Genomic DNA, 27,008 nt, shown 5'->3' on the forward strand with positions numbered 1-27,008 from the left:
AAAAAATAAATGAACCTATAAGATCTGGAAAGCTTTTATGTGATTTAATACTGTTTTTTTTCTTTCATCTCAGCACTGACCACCTGCATCATTTGAACAGCTTCCAAGCTGGTTCTTATTGGTTGTGGACTCTGTGTGCCAATTCCTATATTAAGCCTGTGTGTCAGACATTGTGTGACAAAACAATCCAAATATAAACGACTTTCTTTGCTTTCATCTATTCGCTGTATATTGCTAAAAATGGCATTTTTCACTCCTCATCCTCGATTTGATTCCTTGCATTTAATACAGGCACCACTAACTGCTGGTCTTCGCTAATGTGTATCTTGCTTTCACATAGCCATAACAAATGTTGACACTGAGACTTGGTGAATGGAGATAACTGGATGAGTCCAGATGCTTTGTTAACATCTGTTCATACAGGCAGCCATGAGACAGTTAAGCTACATCCAAAATTTAATAGTAGAGATGTGGCACATGAGAGAGCCATAAGAATAAGTATTATATCGACAGATGCAAAAGTGATGTTATCACTGCCTTACAGTCAGAGCAGATGCTGAGGTAGATCCAGTTGTGGTTAAATCAGATTTTGGGAACTGTAGTCCATGGTGGCCATGTCTGTAGGCTGAGGTGTGCTCTGGAAATCAGATTCTGGAATGGAACTGACAACAGAATGGGAGTTAACTTGGTCCTTCATGGCAAACCAGACCCAATCCCCTGGGTTGGACTGGGGTGTCTGCCCTTTGTGGCAGGCACCCTGCTTGGTCTTTTCAGCTGCTTGTTCCAGGAACTGGTGGGTACTTTCCCACACCTGCTTACTCCACGTAAAACAATAGTCCACTGCAGATGAGACGGTGGAGTTAGTGTTCCTTGGAAATAGGGGCAGCTGATAGCCAAACACACACTGGAAAGGGGTCAAAAGGGTGGCAGAGTGAAGGAGGGAGTTCTGAGCATACTCAGCCCAATAGAGAAACTGTACCCAGTTACTAGGGATCTCCGAACAGAAAGTGCACAGGAACCACACAATTTCCTGGTTCACTTGATTGTTAGCCTGTGGATGGTAGCATGACATGAAACACATGGAGATTCCCAGTTTCTCCACAAATCTCTTCCTGACCCGCATGAGCTGTGGGTCTTGGTTGCTGATAATGGACCCCAAAGAAGTGAAACACGTGATTGAAAAAGAGTTCTGCCATCTCAAAGGCGGTGATTAGACCAGGCAGAGGGACAAGCCCAGTTATTGATGACTAGGATGGTAGTTTTACCTTGGGGTTTGGGAAGGTCAGTGATGAAATATATGGTGTGACCCAGGGCACTGAGGCGTGAGCAGTGGGATGAGTTTTCCAGCAAGTATGGTATGGTGATACTTGGTTTGGGCACAGGCTGTGTATGAGGAAACCTAGCAATGGATGTAGGAGAGCATATTTGGCCACCAATACTTGGACTTTAGCAGCCCCTTGGCTGGTCTGGTGTGAGCCCAGGTTATGAGTTTATCTGCATGATAGAGGAATGAATGTGCAACCAGCAGGGCATAAGATGGGAATTCGGTGAGTGGGGGTGTTGATTTCTTTGTCAAAATCCCAGGTTATGGGATGAACAAAATAGGATAGTAGCAGGCTAGACTTGGGTTCTTAGCAGGGTGAATATAGGAAAGGGAGTCAGCCTTGGTATTTCTGGAGCTTGGTCAGTATGAGAGGGTGGCGCGAGTTTAGGTGCTTGGCTGTCTTCAAGTATTCAAAGTTTCTCTGGTCTGTGAATATCATGAAAGGGTATACAGCTCCCCCTCACCAGTAACTCCACTCTTTCAGTTGTAAGCTTGACTGCCAACAGCTTGCAATTCCCAAAGTTATAATTCTTCTCTGAAGGTGAAAGTTTTCATGAGAAGAATGCCATGGGATGGAGTTTGGGTTTTTTCCTCAAAACACTGACAATACAGCTCCCACACCTGATTTAGAAGCATCCACCTGTAAATTGATGAGCTACTCACTTTGCCAGCTTGTGCCATCTGCTGCATCCATTAACGTCATAGTAGATGACATTGAACAGGATTAACTAGGCAGAACTATAATCAGGAACCCAAGGAGTCAAAGCTAGTGTCAAAAGCAGAACAACAACATGACAATGAAACAATGCTTGGTAATGATCTGGAACCAATGTATCAGAGTACACTTATTTTGCAATGTGCTGGTGCAGTGACTGAATTGAGTCCAGGTGTGTGTGTGTGTGTGTGTGTGTGTGTGTGTGTGTGTGTGTGTGTGTGTGTGTGTGTGTGTGAGAGATCAGAATGATGGCAAACTTTTTTTTCCAAGCACATGTTTATTGAAAATTATTCTTTTTTGCAAAACAGAGAAAAGAAAAGAAACAATCTTCAGACATAACCCAGCACAATACAGACATCTGAGAAAAACCCATAATAAAAGAATAAATAGCTAAATTAAGATGGATGGATAAATAAATAAATGGGAGTCCACAAAGCTACCCTTACATCTGGAAAGCCAGATATACGTGACACTTCACATGCACTTCGCAGCATACCAAGCTATATTTCAGCATCCTTTTTCTAAGCCAGTTCTATCAACCCCGACTTCACTCTTTGCCATTTAGTGGTTCCCAGGTATTCAAAGAAGGGGTTCTGGATCTGGTAGAATAAAAAGGGGTTGTCTTAAGGTTGTGGAGAAGGCTTCAAAAGGAATAATACTTGTCACAGTCAGCAGCCACTGATTCAGAGTGGGACCTTTATTAGAAATCCACATGACCAGGATGCATTTCCAAGCAGAGTGCAGCAGAATATGCAAAAGGTCTCCATTATGAAAGTCAGCCAGTAATTCATCATTTAGTCCCAGTAGGCAAGTCCTCGCACCAAGATGTAATGGATGCTTGAAAATGTTAAGCTGTTGAATCATTGCAGTACAATACTTTTAAGAAAAGAGAAGCCTTCATTTATCACATGTACACTCAAGCACAGACTTAAGCACACAGTGAAATTCATCCTCTGCATTTAACCCATCTGAAGTAGTGAACACACACACCCAGAGCAATGGGCAGCTATGCTACAGCAGCTGGTTCTGGATATGAGGACAGTTCCACAGGCAATGAAAAAAAAAAAAACCAACAGCAGATTGATGTTTAATACAAACATCTGGATTCATTCTGTGTCTGGCGTCAAGAGTAATATAAAGCCTGTGTAAAATCTTCAACTGCCTCTCCCAGGCTGAATTAGATGCTAGGGAGCTAGCATGCTGGCTGCACAAGGCACTTCACCCTTATCAAAAAGAAGTATACTTAAGTTAAAGTATATTTCCTTAAGTATACTTTTGTGTACCAAGTATACTGATATCAATGTACACTACCGTTCAAAAGTTTGGGGTCACCCAGACAATTTTGTGTTTTCCATGAAAAGTCACACTTTTATTTACCACCATAAGTTGTAAAATGAATAGAAAATATAGTCGAGACATTTTTCTGGCCATTTTGAGCATTTAATCGACCCCACAAATGTGATGCTCCAGAAACTCAATCTGCTCAAAGGAAGGTCAGTTTTATAGCTTCTCTAAAGAGCTAAACTGTTTTCAGCTGTGCTAACATGATTGTACAAGGGTTTTCTAATCATCCATTAGCCTTCTGAGGCAATGAGCAAACACATTGTACCATTAGAACACTGGAGTGAGAGTTGCTGGAAATGGGCCTCTATACACCTATGGAGATATTGCACCAAAAACCAGACATTTGCAGCTAGAATAGTCATTTACCACATTAGCAATGTATAGAGTGGATTTCTGATTAGTTTAAAGTGATCTTCATTGAAAAGAACAGTGCTTTTCTTTCAAAAATAAGGACATTTCAAAGTGACCCCAAACTTTTGAACGGTAGTGTACTTACAGTATACTTGTACAGTGGTGCTTGAAAGTTTGTGAACCCTTTAGAGTTTTCTATATTTCTGCATAAATCTGACCTAAAACATCATCAGATTTTCACACAAGTCGTAAAAGTAGATAAAGAGAACCCAGTTAAACAAATGATACAAAAATATTATACTTGGTCATTTATTTATTGAGGAAAATGATCCAATATTACATATCTGTGAGTGGCAAAAGTATGTGAACCTCTAGGATTAACAGTTAATTTGAAAATGAAATTAGAGTCAGGTGTTTTCAAATCAATGGGATGACAATCAGGTGTGAGTGGGCACCTTGTTTTATTGAAAGAACAGGGATCTATCAAAGTCTGATCTTCACAACACATGGTTGTGGAAGTGTATCATGGCACGAACAAAGGAGATTTCTGAGGACCTCAGAAAAAGCGTTGTTGATGCTCATCAGGCTGGAAAAGGTTACAAAACCATCTCTAAAGAGTTTGGACTCCACCAATCCACAGTCAGACAGATTGTGTACAAATGGAGGAAATTCAAGACCATTGTTACCCTCCCCAGGAGTGGTTGACCAACAAAGATCACTCCAAGAGCAAGGCATGTAATAGTCGGCAAGGTCACAAAGGACCACAGGGTAACTTGTAAGCAACTGAAGGCCTCTCTCACATTGGTTAATGTTAATGTTCATGAGTCCACCATCAGGAGAACACTGAACAACAATGGTGTGCATGGCAGGGTTGCAAGGAGAAAGCCACCGCTCTCCAAAAGTAACATTGCTGCTCGTCTGCAGTTTGCTAAAGATCACATGGACAAGCCAGAAGTCTATTAGAAAAATGTTTTGTGGACAGATGAGACCAAAATAGAACTTTTTGGCTTAAATGAGAAGCGTCATGTTTGGAGAAAGGAAAACACTGCATTCCAGCATAAGAACCTTATCCCATCTGTGAAACATGGTGGTGGTAGTATCATGGTTTGGGCCTGTTTTGCTGCATCTGGGCCAGGACGGCTTGCCGTCATTGATGGAACAATGAATTCTGAATTATACCAGCAAATTCTAAAGGAAAATGTCAGGACATCTGTCCATGAACTGAATCTCAAGAGAAGGTGGGTCATGCAGCAAGACAACGACCCTAAGCACACAAGTCGTTCTACCAAAGAATGGTTAAAGAAGAATAAAGTGAATGTCTTGGAATGGCCAAGTCAAAGTCCTGACCTTAATCCAATCGAATTGTTGTGGAAGGACCTGAAGCCAGCAGTTCATGTGAGGAAACCCACCAACATCCCAGAGTTGAAGCTGTTCTGTACAGAGGAATGGGCTAAAATTCCTCCAAGCCGGTGTACAGGACTGATCAACAGTTACCGTAAATGTTTAGTTGCAGTTATTGCTGCATAAGGGGGTCACACCAGATACTGAAAGCAAAGGTTCACATACTTTTGCCACTCACAGATATGTAATATTGAATCATTTTTCTCAATACATAAATGACCAAGTATAATATTTTTGCCTCATTTGTTTAACTGGGTTCTCTATCTACTTTTGGGACTTGTGTGAAAATCTGATATTGTTTTAGGTCATATTTATGCAGAAATATAGAAAATTCTAAAGGGTTCACAAACTTTCAAGCACCACTGTATGTAAACTAATCTAATACTTCTTGGGACTAAATTGGCCCACTTTTAGTTTATAAAAAGTATGCTTTAAGTCTAAGAGAAGTAAACTTTGAATATACAACTAGCATTTTTTATTTTGTACTGCAAGTATACCACAAGTAAACTTATATACTAATAGTTTACTAGTTCTATACTTGTAGTTCACTCTTTAGTTGACAAAAGCATACTTCATAGCATACTGGAAATATACTAGGAGTTTACTTGTTTTATACTTCTAGTCCACTTCTTAGTTTACTAAAGTATACTGGAAATATACTATTAGTATTCCACCCCAGAGCTGACCACAAACTTACGGTACATGTAGGTTTAAAAGATTGGATTTAAAACATGCTGTCATATATCAAAGAAGCCAATAGGTGTGGAAAAAGTAGTATTTTAAGGCTACTATCAAAAGGATAAGCACAACTACAGGGCAAGTACACTTAAACATAAGGCACAAATGTTTTAATCCTTTATTACACTTTTGTTAATTATATATTGATCAAAAGTTTAAGTATAAGCTTAATATACTTAGACTTTTCTGTATGAGCCAAGTATACTTATGTATAACTAAGTATATCTCTGGCAAGTAAATAAAAAGTAAACTGAAAGCATACTCTTAGTTTAAAAAGTAGTATACTACAACTCTGATTCCAAAAAAGTTGGGACAAAGTACAAATTGTAAATAAAAACGGAATGCAATGATGTGGAAGTTTCAAAATTCCATATTTTATTCAGAATAGAACATAGATGACATATCAAATGTTTAAACTGAGAAAATGTATCATTTAAAGAGAAAAATGAGGTGATTTTAAATTTCATGACAACAACACATCTCAAAAAAGTTGGGACAAGGCCATGTTTACCACTGTGAGACATCCCCTTTTCTCTTTACAACAGTCTGTAAACGTCTGGGGACTGAGGAGACAAGTTGCTCAAGTTTAGGGATAGGAATGTTAACCCATTCTTGTCTAATGTAAGATTCTAGTTGCTCAATTGTCTTAGGTCTTTTTTGTCGTATCTTCCGTTTTGTGATGCGCCAAATGTTTTCTATGGGTGAAAGATCTGGACTGCAGGCTGGCCAGTTCAGTACCCGGACCCTTCTTCTATGCAGCCATGATGCTGTAATTGATGCAGTATGTGGTTTGGCATTGTCATGTTGGAAAATGCAAGGTCTTCCCTGAAAGAGACGTCGTCTGGATGGGAGCATATGTTGCTCTAGAACCTGGATATACCTTTCAGCATTGATGGTGTCTTTCCAGATGTGTAAGCTGCTCATGCTTCACGCACTAATGCAACCCCATACCATCAGAGATGCAGGCTTCTGAACTGAGTGCTGATAACAACTTGGGTCGTCCTTCTCCTCTTTAGTCCGAATGACACGGCATCCCTGATTTCCATAAAGAACTTCAAATTTTGATTCGTCTGACCATATTGTATTCACAATAGAACATAGACAACATATCAAATGTCGAAAGTGAGACATTTTGAAATTTCATGCCAAATATTGGCTCATTTGAAATTTCATGACAGCAACACATCTCAAAAGAGTTGGGACAGGGGCAATAAGAGGCTGGAAAAGTTAAAGGTACAAAAAAGAAACAGCTGGAGGACCAAATTGCAACTCATTAGGTCAATTGGCAAAAGGTCATTAACATGACTGGGTATAAAAAGAGCATCTTGGAGTGGCAGCGGCTCTCAGAAGTAAACATGGAAAGAGGATCACCAATCTCCCTAATTCTGCGCCGACAAATAGTGGAGCAATATCAGAAAGGAGTTCGACAGTGTAAAATTGCAAAGAGTTTGAACATATCATCATCTACAGTGCATAATATCATCAAAAGATTCAGAGAATCTGGAAGAATCTCTGTGCGTAAGGGTCAAGGCCGGAAAACCATACTTGGTGCCCGTGATCTTCGGGCCCTTAAATGGCACTGCATCACATACAGTGGGGCAAAAAAGTATTTAGTCAGTCACCAATTGTGCAAGTTATCCCACTTAAAAAGATGAGAGAGGCCTGTAATTTTCATCATAGGTATACCTCAACTATGAGAGACAAAATGAGGAAAAAAAATCCAGAAAATCACATTGTCTGATTTTTAAAGAATTTATTTGCAAATTATGGTGGAAAATAAGTATTTGGTCAATAACAAAAGTTCATCTCAGTACTTTGTTATATACCCTTTGTTGGCAATGACAGAGGTCAAACGTTTTCTGTAAGTCTTCACAAGGTTTTCACACACTGTTGCTGGTATTTTGGCCCATTCCTCCATGCAGATCTCCTCTAGAGCAGTGATGTTTTGGGGCTGTCGCTGGGCAACACGGACTTTCAACTCCCTCCAAAGATTTTCTATGGGGTTGAGATCTGGAGACTGGCTAGGCCATTCCAGGACCTTGAAATGCTTCTTACGAAGCCACTCCTTCATTGCCCGGGCAGTGTGTTTGGGATCATTGTCATGCTGAAAGACCCAGCTACATTTCATCTTCAATGCCCTTGCTGATGGAAGGAGGTTCTCATCTCATTATCTCTAGCCGCTTTATCCTGTTCTACAGGGTCGCAGGCAAGCTGGAGCCTATCCCAGCTGACTACGGGCAAAAGGCGGGGTACACCCTGGACAAGTCGCCAGGTCATCACAGGGCTGACACAGACACAGACAACCATTCACACTCACATTCACACCTACGGTCAATTTAGAGTCACCAGTTAACCTAACCTGCATGTCTTTGGACTGTGGGGGAAACCGGAGCACCTGGAGGAAACCCACGCGGACACGGGGAGAACATGCAAACTCTGCACAGAAAGGCCCTCGCTGGCCACGGGGCTTGAACCCAGACCTTCTTGCTGTGAGGCGACAGCGCTAACCACTACACCACCGTGCCACCCCTGGAAGGAGGTTTTCACTCAAAATCTCACGATACATGGCCCCATTCATTCTTTCCTTTACACGGATCAGTCGTCCTGGTCCCTTTGCAGAAAAACAGCCCCAAAGCATGATGTTTCCACCCCCATGCTTCACAGTGTTCTTTGGATGCAACTCAGCATTCTTTCTCCTCCAAACACGACAAGTTGAGTTTTTACCAAAAAGTTCTATTTTGGTTTCATCTGACCATATGACATTCTCCCAATCCTCTTCTGGATCATCCAAATGCTCTCTAGCAAACTTCAGACGGGCCTGGACATGTACTGGCTTAAGCAGGGGGACACATCTGGCACTGCAGGATTTGAGTCCCTGGCGGCGTAGTGTGTTAGTGATGGTAGCCTTTGTTACTTTGGTCCCAGCTCTCTGCAGGTCATTCACTAGGTCCCCCCGTGTGGTTCTGGGATTTTTGCTCACTGTCCTTGTGATCGTTTTGACCCCACAGGGTAAGATCTTGCGTGGAGCCCCAGATCGAGGGAGATTATCAGTGGTCTTGCATGTCTTCCATTTTCTAATAATTGCTCCCACAGTTGATTTCTTCACACCAAGCTGCTTACCTATTGCAGATTCAGTCCTCCCAGCCCGGTGCAGGTCTACAATTTTGTTTCTGGTGTCCTCTGACAACTCTTTGGTCTTGGCCATAGTGGAGTTTGGAGTGTGACTGTTTGAGGTTGTGGACAGGTGTCTTTTATACTGATAACGAGTTCAAACAGGTGCCATTAATACAGGTAACGAGTGGAGGACAGAGGAGCCTCTTAAAGAAGTTGTTACAGGTCTGTGAGAGCCAGAAATCTTGCTTGTTTGTAGGTGACCAAATACTTATTTTACCGAGGAATTTACCAATTAATTCATTAAAAATCCTACAATGCGATTTCCTGGATTCTTTCCCCCCATTCTGTCTCTCATAATTGAAGTGTACCTATGATGAAAATTACAGGCCTCTCTCATCTTTTTAAGTGGGATAACTTGCACAATTGGTGGCTGACTAAATACTTTTTTGCCCCACTGTACAGGCATGCTTCTGTATTGGAAATCACAAAATGGGCTCAGGAATATTTCCAGAGAACATTATCTGTGAACACAATTCACCGTGCCATCTGCCGTTGCCAGCTAAAACTCTATAGTTCAAAGAAGAAGCCATATCTAAACATGATCCAGAAGTGCAGACGTCTTCTCTGGGCCAAGGCTCATTTAAAATGGACTGTGGCAAAGTGGAAAACTGTTCTGTGGTCAGACGAATCAAAATTTGAAGTTCTTTATGGAAATCAGGGACGCCGTGTCATTCGGACTAACGAGGAGAAGGACGACCCAAGTTGTTATCAGCGCTCAGTTCAGAAGCCTGCATCTCTGATGGTATGGGGTTGCATTAGTGCGTGTGGCATGGGCAGCTTACACATCTGGAAAGACACCATCAATGCTGAAAGGTATATCCAGGTTCTAGAGCAACATATGCTCCCATCCAGACGACGTCTCTTTCAGGGAAGACCTTGCATTTTCCAACATGACAATGCCAAACCACATACTGCATCAATTACAGCATCATGGCTGCATAGAAGAAGGGTCCGGGTACTGAACTGGCCAGACTGCAGTCCAGATCTTTCACCCATAGAAAACATTTGGCGCATCATAAAATGGAAGATACGACAAAAAAGACCTAAGACAGTTGAGCAACTAGAATCCTACATTAGGCAAGAATGGGTTAACATTCCTATCCCTAAACTTGAGCAACTTGTCTCCTCAGTCCCCAGACGTTTACAGACTGTTGTAAACAGAAAAGGGGATGTCTCACAGTGGTAAACATGGCCTTGTCCCAACTTTTTTGAGATGTGTTGCTGTCATGAAATTTAAAATCACCTCATTTTTTTCTTAAAATGATACATTTTCTCAGTTTAAACATTTGATATGTCATCTATATTCTATTCTGAATAAAATATGGAATTTTGAAACTTCCACATCATTGCATTCCGTTTTTATTTACAATTTGTACTTTGTCCCAACTTTTTTGGAATCGGGGTTGTAATCAGTGAAGTATAATAAATAAATATAACGTTATTTAAAAATGGAGGTTTTATTCAGGGCATCCTGTCTTGCACAAGGATGATGCAGTGATAGTGATGAGTACTTCAGTGTTTTCATGTCACCTTTTAGTATTGCCTCAGCTTGCTTGGAATTTCAGCAGAAATGATACAAAAAAAGTACCTGGTACCAGGTACTATCCACAACTTAGGCTCGATGGAAAACCAACAAATGTAAGTAGAGTCATGTCGAGTTGAGCTGGTAGCTTGCAGTGGAAAAGGGCCATTACTATATACATGTTCAGTGCATGTTTTGAAAATACATTGAGTGATACACTATATCTGATCTTTTATCACATTATATTATCCTGTAAAGTAATAATAGTTTGTGGGCTTTCTTAATTTATTTAGTTAAACATATTACAAACACATTGTACACTTTCTGAACGGACTCAGAAGTCATTCTGTCATCACAATTAAATTTATCTGTAGTACCAAAATTCAATAAAGACCATTTTGAAATTTAAAGGAAATAAATTTCAGACCCTTCACACTGCAAACAGCTTTTAAAATAGTTCTTTCCTCAGACAAAATAGCATGTATAGCTATATAACTATTAAACCTTTTATTTATTTATTTTACAAAGGAAGCCAATTATTCAGTAAAACTCGAGTATTCTCTCGCACTACTACACACAGCCAGCCTGTTGTCATTACACAGAGCTTGGTTTTAGTGTTGATTCAGGCTCTAGTGGAAGCTCAGACTCATTTGCACTCTCTTTGGGCTTAGTTGTTTTTTCACTCTGGGTTCGATTCTGCTTCTCTCTTTCTAATGCTCTCTCCATCTCTGTGTAGTAGTCCAGGGCTTTCCTCACTGGGTCAATGATATGTTGCTGTTGGACACAAAGACACTACACTTGGTTTGTGTTGTAAATCTAGATCCCTCAGTGTTTAAACATCCAATATTAACACTTACCTCGAGACAGGGGAAGAGGTTAGCTAGCTCGATGAACAGTGGGAAGAGAACAAAGCGAATGAAGCCAGTTTGAGAGGAAGGCTTAGTCACCTTGTCCCGGTCCATAAATGGTGTCACAGGAAGTCCCTCAAGCTTCTCCATGTCACTCTAAGAAGAAGCATGATAACCTTATTCACTGGATGCAATTCATTCACAATGCTTCTAAGCTCTGTCTAAACGTTCCAACTCTCAAATAATAAATGCTGTTTTTATTCAATGATTTTTAATTGTGGCAGCACGGTAGTGTAGTGGTTAGCGCTGTTGCCTCACAGCAAGAAGGTCCGGGTTCGAGCCCCGTGGCCGGCGAGGGCCTTTCTGTGCGGAGTTTGCATGTTCTCCCTGTGTCCGCATGGGTTTCCTCCGGGTGCTCCGGTTTCCCCCACAGTCCAAAGACATGCAGGTTAGGTTAACTGGTGACTCTAAATTGACCGTAGGTGTGAATGTGAGTGTGAATGATTGTCTGTGTCTATATGTCAGCCCTGTGATGACCTGGCAACTTGTCCAGGGTGTATCCCGCCTTTCGCCCGTAGTCAGCTGGGATAGGCTCCAGCTTGCCTGTGACCCTGTAGAAGGATAAAGCGGCTAGAGATAATGAGATGAGATGAGATTTTTAATTGTCACCTGGTTGAAAAACTCCTGCAGCAAGCAGTCCAGCCATGGCTCAGCCACGTCCATGGGCCTTGCTTCATTAGAGATGTCACTCACTTTGATCATAATCATCATCAGCTAATGTAGAAAGAAACAGACAGGAAGTGCGTTACACTTGGCTTATGGACATTCCACGACATTAAATGTAACTAGTAATGGTTAAATGTGTGTGTAATGTGTAAATCTTTAATTGAAATTTTAAAAATTGTAATCTTTGATAAATTGATTGCTACATGGAATAAGAGGAATCAAATCTCCAGGGTGTGCTGTTATTGGAAAATAATCAGCTTAACGCCAAATTAACACCACATCACTGATTATTTTCCTATAATAGCATCATGTTTTATTCACTGTAAAAAATGATCTGTTGTTTTAACTTAAAGTTAGTGCAAGGGCTGCCTTAAAATTTTGAGTTCACTGAAATTAATATAGTAAGTTCACAACAATTTAACTTACTATGTGAATTTCAATGAACTCAAATTTTTAAGGCAGCCCTTGCACTAACTTTTTTAAGTTAAAACAACAAATCATTTTTTACAGTGTTCTTTACTTCCCTGTGTTATTCCTCACAATCCTAGGGCAAGGCCTGTGCCTAGGTAAATGAACTCCAAATGAATAAATGTTAATATAGACACATATAGATTGAATTGTTGTTAATTAAAGCTATTCTCCACAATACCTCACTCATTATTATTTTTGAAAATGAGTTTGCTTTTACCACATCCCTGTGATCTTTGTTGCTGAAGTCAAACACAGGCAGAATGGCTTTAAACTTGTTGAGGATCTCAGTGTGCCTGCTCATGTCTGTGGCCAGGATACATCTGAGGAAAACATGATTATGTTCTGACTTATTGAGTGTTAACTGGATAGCTATGGATGTAAAACTCTTTTTGTTTTGTAAAATGCACATGATGGATCATACTTAATTATGCCCTCCCTTATCCTCTTGTATTGATCTGTTGTCAGGTTCCGGAAAATGTTGCTTTCGGTCTGAAAAAGATTGGAATTAAGCCTGTGTTCTGAATTTATTTAAACAGAGCTTTTCTTTTCAGTGTAATGTTCAAGATTCAAAAAATTAATACAGTAGTTCTATTGTGAGCAGTTGTTTGAATGGGTGTGATATCGACAGTGGTAGGTTGCGTAATACTTTATAAATACATTGTAGAGTTATGGTCCTATGAGAACATTTAGTATTTCAACTCTTTGTCTGTTTCGGGGGGGGGGGGTTCTAATTGTCTAGAACAAATAAAGATTGTTGTAGAAGTGGTCTAAAAGTCCACTTTTTAGGCAATAGAAGGAACTGTGCTGGGAAACTGAGATTTGTGTTTACCATCCATTATCTATCGCCACTTATCCTGTGCAGGGACATGGGCAAGCTGGAGCCTATCCCAGCTGACTATAGGCGAGAGGCGGGGTACACCCTGGACAAGTCACCAGGTCATCGCAGGGCTGACACAGAGAGATAAACAACCATTCACACTCACATTCATACTCATGATCAATTTAGAGCCACCAATTAGCCTAACCTGCATGTCTTTGGACTGTGGGGGAAACCGGAGCACCCGGACGAAACCCACGCGGACACGGGGAGAACATGCAAACTCCACACAGAAAGGCCCTCGTCAGCTCAAACCCAGAACCTTCTTGCTGTGAGGCAACAGTGCTAACCACTACACCACCATGCTGCCCTGAGATTTGTGCTTGTATTTATCGATTTTGTATTATTATTATTAGTAGTAGTAGTAGTAGTTCAAAAAGAGCATTTCTCCAAGGCTTATGTCGCCCTCTTCACCACCTTTATTTCATAACCATTAGATTAGACATAGCTACAAGTCAAAATGTTCATGGGTTGTGTTTTAATTGTTTCCTGAGTCATTTGTGTCAGTGTCCTTTTACTGTCTCCTTAGAGGACATAAAGAGGTCAGGATTCCAGTTTTTGAACACATGAAAGTCACAGAAACATGTTTTGTCCACAAGGGAGTTACTGTAGATAGGAAAAAAAACAGCCATGGAAGAGGAAGGATAACATTTCTGAGTAAAATTCTTACTCAGAAATTACTCTTATTTGTCCTTTTTTCCAGAATTTTTTTTTTTAATCTACAATGTGAAATGAGGCAGCATAAAAATGTCTTTGTTTGAAAAGTTATTTAAATACATCTGTAAACTTGAGCTTATTTCTAATTATCCAAGGTTTTTAACAACACAAAATCAGATGATAATAATGTTTATTTTTTATGTCTATTAAATAAAACCTAAACCCTTTTACATTAGCCAATAAATGTAAATAATTTCAATAATTACTTCTCGTCCGTGTTCAATGACGATTTTTCTATCCCCAACAATCTGCCGTCAACGCCTTTCACGGATTTACGTTTGGAGTCCATTATTCTATCTGAGGAAGACGTACTGTCAGCACTTAATCGCCTTGATCCATTTAAGACTCCTGGACCAGACAATATCCATCCCAAGATCTAAAAGGAGTGTGCTCGCGAGCTCGTGCCTTCACTTTGTATGCTCTTCAACCAGTCACTAAGTTCTGCAAGGTTACCTTGTGAGTGGAAGAGTGCTAACATCTGTCCTCTATACAAAAAAGGTGACAAAGCAGACATTTCGAACTATAGGCAGATCTCCCTTTTGTCCATCATTAATAAGCTCTGTGAACGCTGCGTTTTATGCAAATTGGTCCCAGAGCTTATTGATCTGCTATTGTTGCTGCAACATGGTTTTATTGAAGGAAGATCTTGTGTAACACAGCTTCTTGGGGTCTTGCACGAATTAGGGATGGCGCTGGATGCTGGACAGGAAATCGATCTGCTCTATCTCGATTTCAGTAAAGCATTCGACTCAGTCCCTCACGGTCGCCTTCTTCACAAACTTTCCCTGTTTGGTATTACGGGCTCTCTACATAGCTGGTTTGCGGACTACCTTGGTTGCAGAACTCAGCGTGTTCTCTTGGACGGGGCTTTTTCACCATGGGCAAGAGTTACCTCTGGGGTTCCTCAAGGCAGCCTGCTAGCACCGTTCTTGTTTCTTCTTTATATAAACAATCTCTCCGAAGTGATAAGCACCAACACCAAAATGGCTCTCTACGCTGATGATGCAAAGTGCTGTAGGGTTGTAAGGACGGCTAACGACTGTGAATCGTTGCAGCATGACCTGTGTTCTATGTTTAAATGGACTGAGCTCTGGGGGCTCTCATTTAATGTAGATAAGTGCGAATGTCTCAGAATTTCAAGAAAACGCAAAAGCAACATTCCGTCTATTGCGGCCAGTCCCTATACCCTGGGAGATCACGTCTTGTCAGTTGTGCCTTCCCAGAAGGATCTTGGGGTCACAATCTCATGCAAGCTTACTTGGAGCTTGCACATTTCCATCATTGTCGCAAAGGTTAATTGCAAGCTCGTTTTTTTGCGTCGTCATTGTAATAGCTTCATAGGGGCTGACCGCAAGAAACTGCTTTACCTGTGTTTTGTGCATAGTAATCTTGGCTATGTTTGCGAAGTCTGGGCGCCCCAGTCATCTGTTACTGATCTTAAGTTACTGGAGAGCGTCCAGAGGCGCACAACCCGCTTCATCCTGGGGTGCCATCCCCACCATCAATTAAGGCCGGATTATAAAACGCGCTTACTCAAGCTGAATAGGCTGCCAATTTCTTACTGGTTAGAATGTAGAGATCTTTGTTTTTTCTTTAAATGTCTAAACAAGCTAGTGAGCTTTCACAATAATAACCATTTTCTCTTATCAAGCGGCTGAACCAGAAGTGCATCTACAAATTTAAATCTCAAGCCTATGCGTTTTCGCACCTCACTGTTTAGAGACTCCTATTTTAACAGAATTGTACCAATCTAGAATAATCTCCCTCTCCCAATTAGACAATCTGGAAGCTACTTTCTTTTTAAAGACCGTGTTAGAATAGGGTGACCAGACGTCCCAGTTTTACCGGGACAGTCCCAATTTGGGGTTGTGTGTCCCGAGTCCCGGCAAAAGTCTGTCGGGACACGGATATGTCCCGGTTTTCGCCACTCGTGACGTTTGCGACTGAGCAGCGTGGGAATCATTAGCGGAGAAATGTCTGCATTTACTATTTTGATGAATTGACAGGAATCGCAAACTTTCCTGGTTACTGCCCCCTGGCCCTGTGGCATGGGTGTTTATTTAGCCGCATTATTCCAGACAACAGAACGGGTTGCCATGCAACAATAAAATAAACATTAACTGGTGCGAATGTTCTTTGTCTAGCAGCTAGCAGCGGTAATGCCGCAGCAATTATGCCGAAAAGAAAATGTACCTTTTCCAAAGATTTACAGGGCACCTACCCCTTCCTCCGAGAGGTGCAGAATAATGCGCACGAAGCCTACTGCACACACTGTAAGTGCTTTGTTCTTGTACTGAGTTGGGTAGCCTATGTTGCAAATGCTGTGCGCTCCTGTGGGGGCTTTCCTCGGGCTGTCGCCCCTCTCCTCCTTTACTGCTGAGAGAGGCCCTTCATATAATCTTTTTTTATTCACCTTGTTATCCCGAGATAACGACATAATTAATTCAGGATCTCGAGAAAACAACACAACTAATTCGAGATCTCGAGAAAACAAAACCGTTATTCTGAGATAACGACCTAATTAATTCAGGATCTCGAGGAAACAACACAACTAATTCGAGATCTCGAGAAAATAAAACCGTTATTCCGTGATCTTGAGAAAACAAAACAATTATTTCATGATCTCAGCTGGATCACTGTATCTCCGTCAGTAGAGACGAAGCCGGGCCAGTCTTCTGCGGAGGTGCCGCGGACTCATTTTGAAATTATCCCTTATTAAAAGACTTAATGCAATCTCTCCCTGTGTCGACCCCTGATCAAAATATTGCCTTATTAGGTGATCGATTATTCCAGTGTGGGTGCAATCAGTTAATTATTGATATTAAGTGATCAATCTCGTTAAATCAGTCTCATTAAATTTTGAAGGTCAATAATTAAAATGAATCAATCCCATTGAATCATTTAATTTGACTCGTTTGAATTGAATCATACCATAGAATCACTCTCATTTGAAGTGAATCGTTCAGTGAATCGTTCAATGAATCATTTAGGGAATTGTTCAATGAATCATTTAGGGAATCATTTAGTGAATCATACCATTAATCCTGGTGCTTAATAATAAATTACCAAACAGCTAAATTATGGTATATTTCCAAATTATTAAGATCACTTACCATATTATATAACATTTGCACCCTTTTTGAATTCTTTGAGAAAATTGGGGACTTCAGATGTTGTTCACACAAATAAACACAGTTTGTTTAATAAATGAATTTATTATACAAAGATAAAAAGATAAATCAATATATACAAGCAGTGAAGTGTGTGTGTGTGTGTGTGTGTGTGAGAGAGAGAGAGAGAGGGAGTGTGAAGGACTTGACCATGTGTTTAGCCTCGTGTAGCTAACTACACGTGGTGGAGGCCTAGCTTGTTGGTAGCTAAACAAAAGAATGTTATCTAAACAGAACAAAGGATTAGCTCTGTGTTTAGCCTCGTGTAGCTAACTACACGTGGTGGAGGCCTAGATTAGCCTTGTGTTGCTAGTATGTGTTTGTGAAAGGCCCTATAGCCTAGCTAAAGTGTGTTTGTTAGGCCTGATGGCTTGCTGAGCACATGGTAGGCCTTGATTAGCTTTGTGTTGCTAAGCAGACAAAAGCGAAGCTGTAGCTAACCCACTAGCTCATAACCATACTGAATCCACTGAAATCTTAATGACATCAAGATGTATAATAATGAGAACTATATGTTAGTAGTAAAGAATAAAAGAGAGAAGCATGCGCAGCCTATCTATTAAACAATTGAGAGAACATAGAACCAAAATAAATCAACACGCTGCGTGTTCAACAGTGTAACAATAAACCTGGGTTTAAATTCACACTATTTCAAATAAAAGCAAATTCCTAAGACTATCCTAATTATGCCCAAATGCCAAAATCTTACTTAATCCTGCCTTTAGCAAGATATGAAGAACTATTCGCCGGTGTAGTCTCGGGCCTCGCCGTGGGAGCACGTGAGCCGCTCGTGATGGAGGCGGAGAAACTTTCGGGTCGAACGGAGCACTTGGGTGGTTCCCGTGGAAAGCAGAGGGTTCTTGGTCCGAACCTCAGCGTTTGTGAGGAAAAGTCTCTGATCAGAATAAGATGCACAGCGCTTTTGAGTTAAAAAGGATTCAATCGCTTCTTAACTTCTGACTGCCTGGGCTGCAGTCGTGACGTCACTTCTAATGCAAGTAAACCGGTTGTAACTCAGGCTGAGTTTAGAGATCGCGCGACTCTAGAGTTTACCTTTGCCAAGGGTAAGAAGGTAAAATCGCGCTGAGTGATGGATCTTGCAAGAAAGAAGACGTCTTTTTGGGGTGGAGAGCGCCTCTTTATACGTCCAGATCCATCGGGAGCCAACCGTGAGAGAGCAAAGATGGAAGCGTTGTCCCATTGTTTTATGTTTCCTTGTATGATGACGTAGATGATCCCGCCCACGCGTGACGTAGGTCACACGGAAGTGGACTGGGAATTGTAGTTCTGACACAAGATGGCGGCATGATACCTACAGTCCCCCTTTTGGTCTCAGGGGTATGACGGAGTCGTAGCACTGAGAGCACCGTATCGTATCATCGCCGTGTCCATAGTCCTTGAGGTAGACTTGTCCTGTGCAGTCCATGGTGTCCTGTGAAGACTGTAAACTTGTGAGTTCCAGTAAGACAGTTGGAGACAGAGGCATTTTGGGCATAATATAATCACTATGGGCATTTTGGGCATATAATCACTATCTAACTAACTAGATCAAAACCACATCAAAAAAATTAAACATGGAACATGAAACATGTAGTGTTCAATTTCTTAGGCATAAAAAAACAAGAAAAGAGAAGAAATGAAGGAAGGAAAGAAGTATTAGTGTTTGGGTTGGCAAACCTAATCTTCTGGGAAGGTGATAGCAGTGGGGGGGTCTGGCTAGAAAGCGTGCGCTACTGCGGCTAGCTGTCGGGGACACAGACCATCTTATCTAGCTAGGTGTGTAGTGTTATGTATGGGTTGCCTGGGCAGACCCAGTGGATGTCTTTAGTGGGGGTGCACATCTCTAAGTTTGTGGATTCACAAAAATGAGGATAGCACTGCCAAGACTATATGCCAGGTGTATTTGCGATGAATACACACTAGTAATAATAGCGGATTTTAGTATTTTATCTACCATGTTATACTGAAGGGTTATTACTTCATTGGGTTGGTGAAGTCTGACCGGGAATGTTAGTGTACGCTTATGGTTGAGTGATGCGTACAAACTAGGTGGACAGGATGGGCCTAGCTGTCGTCCACCCCCTTTTGGAGTGAGGACTGTTCAAAAGGTTTGATTCGATTATCATGGAAATCGATATGAAAGCGTTTAATTAGGCCTAGATGTCCTAATGTGATACGCGACGGGGAACGGTTTTCCCACGATCGAAAGGTCTCGACCAGGGTGGTAGGAACTTCTCTGAGATTCGAGCGTAGTAGGCTTTGTGTCCTTCTACTCTCGAATCGAGATTCTTTTGGGCACCTGTAAAGGTTGACTGTAGGTGGCGTTGTAGGTCGGCGACATGTTGATGTGCAGTGTATGCAATCGCGACGCTCATGGCCTCTGGTTTGTATAGGAGATGCGGGGGAAGAACCGACTCTCGCCCAGTCATCATCCCAAAGGGTGTGACTTCAGTGGCGCAATGAGGGGTGGACCGAATGGCCCTTAGCACCAAGGGAAGTTTCACATCACAAATTTTACCATGGTTTGTGATATACTTTTGCAGCATGCTCACAATGGTTTGAATGGCTCGTTCAGCCTGACCAGAGAATTGAGGGTGGTACGCGATATGGAATTTCGCCTTGACGCCTAACATGTTCCACAGCGCAGCCATTACACCAGCGGTGAAATGGGTGTCTGTGTCTGAGTCGATGGATAGAGGGAGATTTTTGCCACTAGGGGGAGTCGCGATGTCAGGTGTTTCGACACCGGACTCGGTGTGCAAAGACATGAACTGAAGTTCTTCAGAAATTTGATCTCGCGTGGCGCTCGGTTGATCGGTGTTCGCACTGATCTCGTTGCAACGGGTTTGTGCATATTTTGTGGGATTCAACGACTGTGGGGTTTTGTTTTGTGTGAAGTTGACTAAGTTTATGTCGCAGGGCTTGGTTGGGATTGGGTCGCCTTGTGAGAGCCGTGTGTCTGAGAGATGATGGTGAAGACTTTAGCGCACATGAAGTGCGTTTTGTGTGTTTGCCTTCGCCACCAGGGGGGGCCCTACATCCTGACCCTCGCCTGCTGTTTCAGAGGGATCTCCTCCCCCTTTCACGAGATATACCCGTGGTTCCTGGCCTAGTCATGCCAGTGAATGGCCTTTTGCCATTTTTCTTGGGCTCTTTTGTTTTATCTGTTGAGGGGTCTGACGTCTCCTGTAACAGTTCTTTAATCTCAGCCAACTGGGCTTTTAAAGAGTCCAGCTCTGAGTGGAACTCACCAGGTTGGTCTGAGTCACTGTGTTGGTCGTCTCTACCCTTGCTTTTAGAGCTACGGTCGGAACGCTTCTGCCGTTTCTGGTCAGAGCGGGGATGACGGTTTTGCTGCCAACCGTTTTGTTCCCTACGACCCTTTTCATTTGATGGGCGATTGCCATCGTCACTGTGGACTCGCCCTCGGTCCCTCCTGGCCTTACCTTGTCGATTTTTCCACTCACCATTGTGATGGTTCGGCAAGGATCGGGCTGGACCAGAATTCTTCCAGGTGGGTCCCCCTTTTGGAGCTTCACCTCCTTCTAAGGTTAGCGGGGGCTTGTCCTCACCCTGGAGGCTAAGGACCCTGGGTTCATCATCGTTTCCGTTTGCGGTTTTGACGATGGTCTCCCAGGTCATTTGGGCTAGTCGCCTAATTTCCCTCATCGAATAGCGACCTTGTCGACACGTCAGTGTGACATGGGTCCGCACGCTTGGGTGGAGGTTATGCAAGAAGAGAGATATGAAACCTCTATCTTCTTCCAACCCTGGTGCACTACTACCTTGGAAATAGGCAGTACGTAGCCGTCTGTAATATTCACGAGGCGCCTCAGACCGTTTTTGTTTGACTTGTAATGCACACAATATCGCGGAGGTTTCGTCCGTGTATGGCGCATATTCTTCCCTCATGTAATTGCGAAGTTTCGAATAACTATCGCGAATGTTTGGGGGTAGTGTCTCTAAAAAGGCACGAACGCTACTACTGGAGGTCTTCCAGATTAGTTTAAGTTTTTCACGTGTTGTGGCGTTCGGCAGGTCCATCAGGCATCGATCAATTTCTCGTAAATAGTTATTTACATTTGTTCTTTGATTGTCGGGATCGAATTGTTCGACATCTTTGGCAAGTAGGTCAATTTGCCGTAAACGAAGGGTTTGGTGCACGTCCTTGTGCGACCTTCTTGGCTCTTCTGAGTACTCACTGTCTGAGCTACTCTGGAATCGCTCCCGCTTCGCACGAGATGCGTGGTCTGATTCGTCTGGAGATGGATCAGGGAGACTGAAGCGCACTGACCTAGGTGTGCTACGGGCCTGGGCTCGGGATGAGCGCAGGGCGGCTCCATCCTGGCTAGACGACGACGGAGTCGTGTAGCGAGTTGATGGAGTTTGGCGGGATGTCTGGTTCTCGACCAGATCATTTACGGTGTCCGGTTCGGACGCCTCTTCCCGCTCTGAGCTTTGGCGCATTGTTGGGGGTCTTTCACGCCCCTCGCGCTGCTCTTGGGGGGTCTGCTCCTGGGCAGCCCTCTTAGCAACCATTTCGGCTTTCTCTAGCCGTTTGGTGCAATTATCAAGGGAGGTCTTCAAGAGCTCACACTCCCTATGTAAATCATTATGATCGGCTGTCAGCTTGGCGTTGCTGGTGGTCAGCCTTTCAACCTCTCCGCGAAGGCATCTGATTTCTGAATCAGCATTTTGGAAGTATGATAGGAATAGCTTACCTAGTGCCACTTGGACACTAATAGTTGTTCTTTTTGGATCTCTCATATGTTTGTTTGAATTGTCTAGGTTGTTTTGGCATTCACTCTCACTCATGTACTTAATGTTTGCCTTTTCGGAGGCAGAGCAGTGAATGAGGTCTGCAATGACCTCAAGGAGAGACACGTCTTGAGCGTTGTCTTCCATTTTTGAGACATGAGGGGATGCCATTTTACTTAGGCTGGATGTTAGATAATTAATCAAGTTAATTATTAATTTAATCATTATTAATTAACTATGTAATTAATTATGAAGGTTTATTTGGAAATGCTCTCTTATCCTAAGTTGAATAGGTTATGAGTATTGGTGATATGGTTATCACACTACTGTTATCCGTTTTAACACACCTGGGGATATACCTTAGCAGTTGCTGAATTAAACTGATAGTTTATTTGTTGTTGAACAATAATCCAGAAGTCAACAAACCAATCGCCTCACACGGGGCACCATTTTAACTGTGGGTGCAATCAGTTAATTATTGATATTAAGTGATCAATCTCGTTAAATCAGTCTCATTAAATTTTGAAGGTCAATAATTAAAATGAATCAATCCCATTGAATCATTTAATTTGACTCGTTTGAATTGAATCATACCATAGAATCACTCTCATTTGAAGTGAATCGTTCAGTGAATCGTTCAATGAATCATTTAGGGAATTGTTCAATGAATCATTTAGGGAATCATTTAGTGAATCATACCATTAATCCTGGTGCTTAATAATAAATTACCAAACAGCTAAATTATGGTATATTTCCAAATTATTAAGATCACTTACCATATTATATAACATTTGCACCCTTTTTGAATTCTTTGAGAAAATTGGGGACTTCAGATGTTGTTCACACAAATAAACACAGTTTGTTTAATAAATGAATTTATTATACAAAGATAAAAAGATAAATCAATATATACAAGCAGTGAAGTGTGTGTGTGTGTGTGTGTGAGAGAGAGAGAGAGAGGGAGTGTGAAGGACTTGACCATGTGTTTAGCCTCGTGTAGCTAACTACACGTGGTGGAGGCCTAGCTTGTTGGTAGCTAAACAAAAGAATGTTATCTAAACAGAACAAAGGATTAGCTCTGTGTTTAGCCTCGTGTAGCTAACTACACGTGGTGGAGGCCTAGATTAGCCTTGTGTTGCTAGTATGTGTTTGTGAAAGGCCCTATAGCCTAGCTAAAGTGTGTTTGTTAGGCCTGATGGCTTGCTGAGCACATGGTAGGCCTTGATTAGCTTTGTGTTGCTAAGCAGACAAAAGCGAAGCTGTAGCTAACCCACTAGCTCATAACCATACTGAATCCACTGAAATCTTAATGACATCAAGATGTATAATAATGAGAACTATATGTTAGTAGTAAAGAATAAAAGAGAGAAGCATGCGCAGCCTATCTATTAAACAATTGAGAGAACATAGAACCAAAATAAATCAACACGCTGCGTGTTCAACAGTGTAACAATAAACCTGGGTTTAAATTCACACTATTTCAAATAAAAGCAAATTCCTAAGACTATCCTAATTATGCCCAAATGCCAAAATCTTACTTAATCCTGCCTTTAGCAAGATATGAAGAACTATTCGCCGGTGTAGTCTCGGGCCTCGCCGTGGGAGCACGTGAGCCGCTCGTGATGGAGGCGGAGAAACTTTCGGGTCGAACGGAGCACTTGGGTGGTTCCCGTGGAAAGCAGAGGGTTCTTGGTCCGAACCTCAGCGTTTGTGAGGAAAAGTCTCTGATCAGAATAAGATGCACAGCGCTTTTGAGTTAAAAAGGATTCAATCGCTTCTTAACTTCTGACTGCCTGGGCTGCAGTCGTGACGTCACTTCTAATGCAAGTAAACCGGTTGTAACTCAGGCTGAGTTTAGAGATCGCGCGACTCTAGAGTTTACCTTTGCCAAGGGTAAGAAGGTAAAATCGCGCTGAGTGATGGATCTTGCAAGAAAGAAGACGTCTTTTTGGGGTGGAGAGCGCCTCTTTATACGTCCAGATCCATCGGGAGCCAACCGTGAGAGAGCAAAGATGGAAGCGTTGTCCCATTGTTTTATGTTTCCTTGTATGATGACGTAGATGATCCCGCCCACGCGTGACGTAGGTCACACGGAAGTGGACTGGGAATTGTAGTTCTGACACAAGATGGCGGCATGATACCTACACCAGACATTCTAATGACCAAAGTTGCGTCTATACAGAATGAGAAATAGCCCCAAAGTCAGCATATCACAAGTCTCTTGGCGCACCTGAATGAACCATTTCTCAGCTGTTTACTCGAGATCATGAAATAATTGTTTTGTTTTCTCGAGATCTCGGGATAACGGTTTTGTTTTCTCGAGATCTCGAATTAGTTGTGTTGTTTTCTCGAGATCCTGAATTAATTATGTCGTTATCTCGGGATAACAAGGTGAATAAAAAAACGGATTATATGAAGGGCCTCTCTCGGCTTCCGTAGTATATATTCTCAAATCACTTGTCTCTTTTTTGTTTCTGTTTAACATACCATTCTGACAGTTTATTGCTGTGTTGAACAGCTTGTTGCACCTTCCATTAAAGTGTTCACTTTTGTACACATCATCTTGCTTTATTCATTCAGTTGTGGGGAATGGTTAGTAAGGTTGATTCTGACCGAGGCTATGTTGAGGTCACATGTCTACTTTTTAAGTTCATGCTATAGTGCATACAATTTTAGAGATATAGCCTACATGTGCATCTGCATTCTTCTTGGTGTTCTCACAAACAGGTGAAATAAATCAGTTTAAATTTGGCCTATGGACATAGCCTGGCCTATTCTCAGCCATTACAAAATCTGTTGTCTGACCATAATTTAACTGATCTGTATACCACTATGCTACTAGATAACAAAATGCCTGTTTGTTTTATTTCATGTGAGATGTTGATAAATGTGAGCTTCAACAAAATGATAAGAGTACCTCTCTGAGTGTCACGTTTACGTAAAAAAAAGGTGTGCGAGCACGAGCATGGTCGCGCGCAAAAGTGTCCCGGTTTCAGACTAGGGAAATCTGGTCACCCTATGTTAGAATTCACTATCTTGAAAAATTAAAATCTGTTTTTGACCCCCAGTACGTACGCTCCTGGAAAACCGTATGCCCATACTGCAGATCAACACATAGAATGAACTGCTGTGCGTGAGTCACGCTGTTTTGTTGTATTTTTTGTAGTGTAATATAATGTTTTTTGTTTTTTCTTCGTGTTTTGTAAATGGGGCTTACTTTATGGGATCTCGAGTCCGTTAGTTCGCCCCTCATCTACGCGCATATTTAAGTTTTGTTATTTATTTATTGTATGTCTCTGTCTCTTGTTTTTATTATTGTATCGTGTAAAGTGAGTAGATGAAATCCAATTTAAAAATATATATATTCTACACATTCTATTCTAATTTATCAACAAGGCTACAAGACAGTATAAAGTCTATAAAGATATACCTTGATATGGCCATGAAAATAAAAGTTTAAAATAAAAAAACGAGATAGCTTGTATGCAGGAAGTTACCTTTTCCAGGATCTCAAATGCTACAGCACAGTGATGATTTTCCAAAGGAGAGATGTCATTGTACCGTAAAGCAAGTTCAGTGCGAGCATTAATCTGAAAGGCAGCACAGTAGCCATTTATAGCCCCCTGGGACTGAGGAAACATACCTCAAATATTTATCGATGTTTTATATTGCACATTGTCAGAGCAGCAGTTAAAGGAGCTGACTGCAATTTTTTTTATTGTGCATGGCATTTTCCTATGTCTTGCAAGAACAATATCATGCGGACGAGATGTGATCATTTTGATGTGCTGAGGGTTGCTTTTCTCTGCTTTGGGGCCGTTTTCCTACCTTTGAGATAAACAGTATGGCCCTTCGGAAACAGACGAACGTGAGGAGCTTTAACTAATCAGCATAACTATGGAACTGTGTCACACCAACATGACGGCACGCGGAAAACATCATGACTTTGCATCGACCTCAGAGAGTTTTGAGCAGAGCCGTCCCATAGGCTGTGCGAACTGTGCAACTGCACAGGGCCTCGCGCCACTAGGGGGCCTCGCGCCTTAAATCTTGCTGTGGTTTTTTTTTTAATTATTATTATTTTTTTAAATAAATACATTAGTTATGTATGATTTTGTATCAATGAGATGTCACATAAAAACAAACAAACAAATAAAAAACAAATCTAAACAAAGCGAGTTTTTCATTGTCATTACGTAATGCATCCTCACTGAAGACGGGAGAGGAGGAAAGTTAAAGCGGATCCTATCGACTTTTCCAGTAATGGTGGCATCGGGCGAGCGAAGCTTTTCAAAGTTAAAATTAATTAAAAACTATTTGCGCACCTCCATGTCACAGGAGAGACTGTGCGGGCTTGCCCTGCTATCCACTGAAAAGGACATTGCATCCAAACTGGATTATAAAGATCTTATTGCTGAGTTTGCAGCCAAGAAGGCAAGGAAAGTGACTCTGAAGTGATTAGTTTCTGCGCAGTTTACGCATGGTGAGTCCATCTCATCTGTTCCGGTTAGTGTTGTAAATAAGTTAAATAATAAGTAAAATGAGTTGTGTATAGTTGTGATTAATAAATGTATATAATGAATGAAAAGTGTCCTAATCTGCTTGTTTAAAATGTCAAGATGCCAAAAATAAAGTGACTGAACTGACTTGATGTACTGTAGCCACTCGTTGCACAGTTGATTTTTTTTCCTTTGAAATAAATAGCAAAAAGTCATAGCTGAGACTATGTGCATGATTATGCTGTATTATTCTACTTGATAAAACGTATTGCAGCGAGATTATGCGTGCAATAGAACTAGAATAGTTGCATCCGTGCGACTGTTATTCATGCGCAATTACGCATCCATGTCAAAGATTAGGGCCTCGCATTTC

At 41.6% G+C, this 27,008-nt stretch overlaps 1 protein-coding gene across 1 annotated transcript in view; it reads right to left on the reverse strand.

Moving 5' to 3' along the window:
- Window positions 1-577: 577 nt before the first annotated feature.
- The window catches only part of si:dkey-219c10.4 (high affinity cGMP-specific 3',5'-cyclic phosphodiesterase 9A), a 39,543-nt gene continuing 13,112 nt past the window's right edge, over window positions 578-27,008 (reverse strand). The window contains exons 9-15 of the mRNA XM_060930554.1: window positions 25,634-25,726; window positions 13,036-13,103; window positions 12,832-12,934; window positions 12,087-12,191; window positions 11,427-11,573; window positions 11,168-11,343; window positions 578-1,142 (exon numbers count right to left, since the gene is read on the reverse strand). Coding sequence (XP_060786537.1) covers window positions 578-1,142; window positions 11,168-11,343; window positions 11,427-11,573; window positions 12,087-12,191; window positions 12,832-12,934; window positions 13,036-13,103; window positions 25,634-25,726 — 1,257 coding nt within the window. The remainder of the gene's footprint in view (window positions 1,143-11,167; window positions 11,344-11,426; window positions 11,574-12,086; window positions 12,192-12,831; window positions 12,935-13,035; window positions 13,104-25,633; window positions 25,727-27,008) is intronic.

This window comes from Neoarius graeffei, chromosome 9 (assembly GCF_027579695.1).
Source record: "Neoarius graeffei isolate fNeoGra1 chromosome 9, fNeoGra1.pri, whole genome shotgun sequence".
NCBI lineage: Eukaryota > Metazoa > Chordata > Actinopteri > Siluriformes > Ariidae > Neoarius > Neoarius graeffei.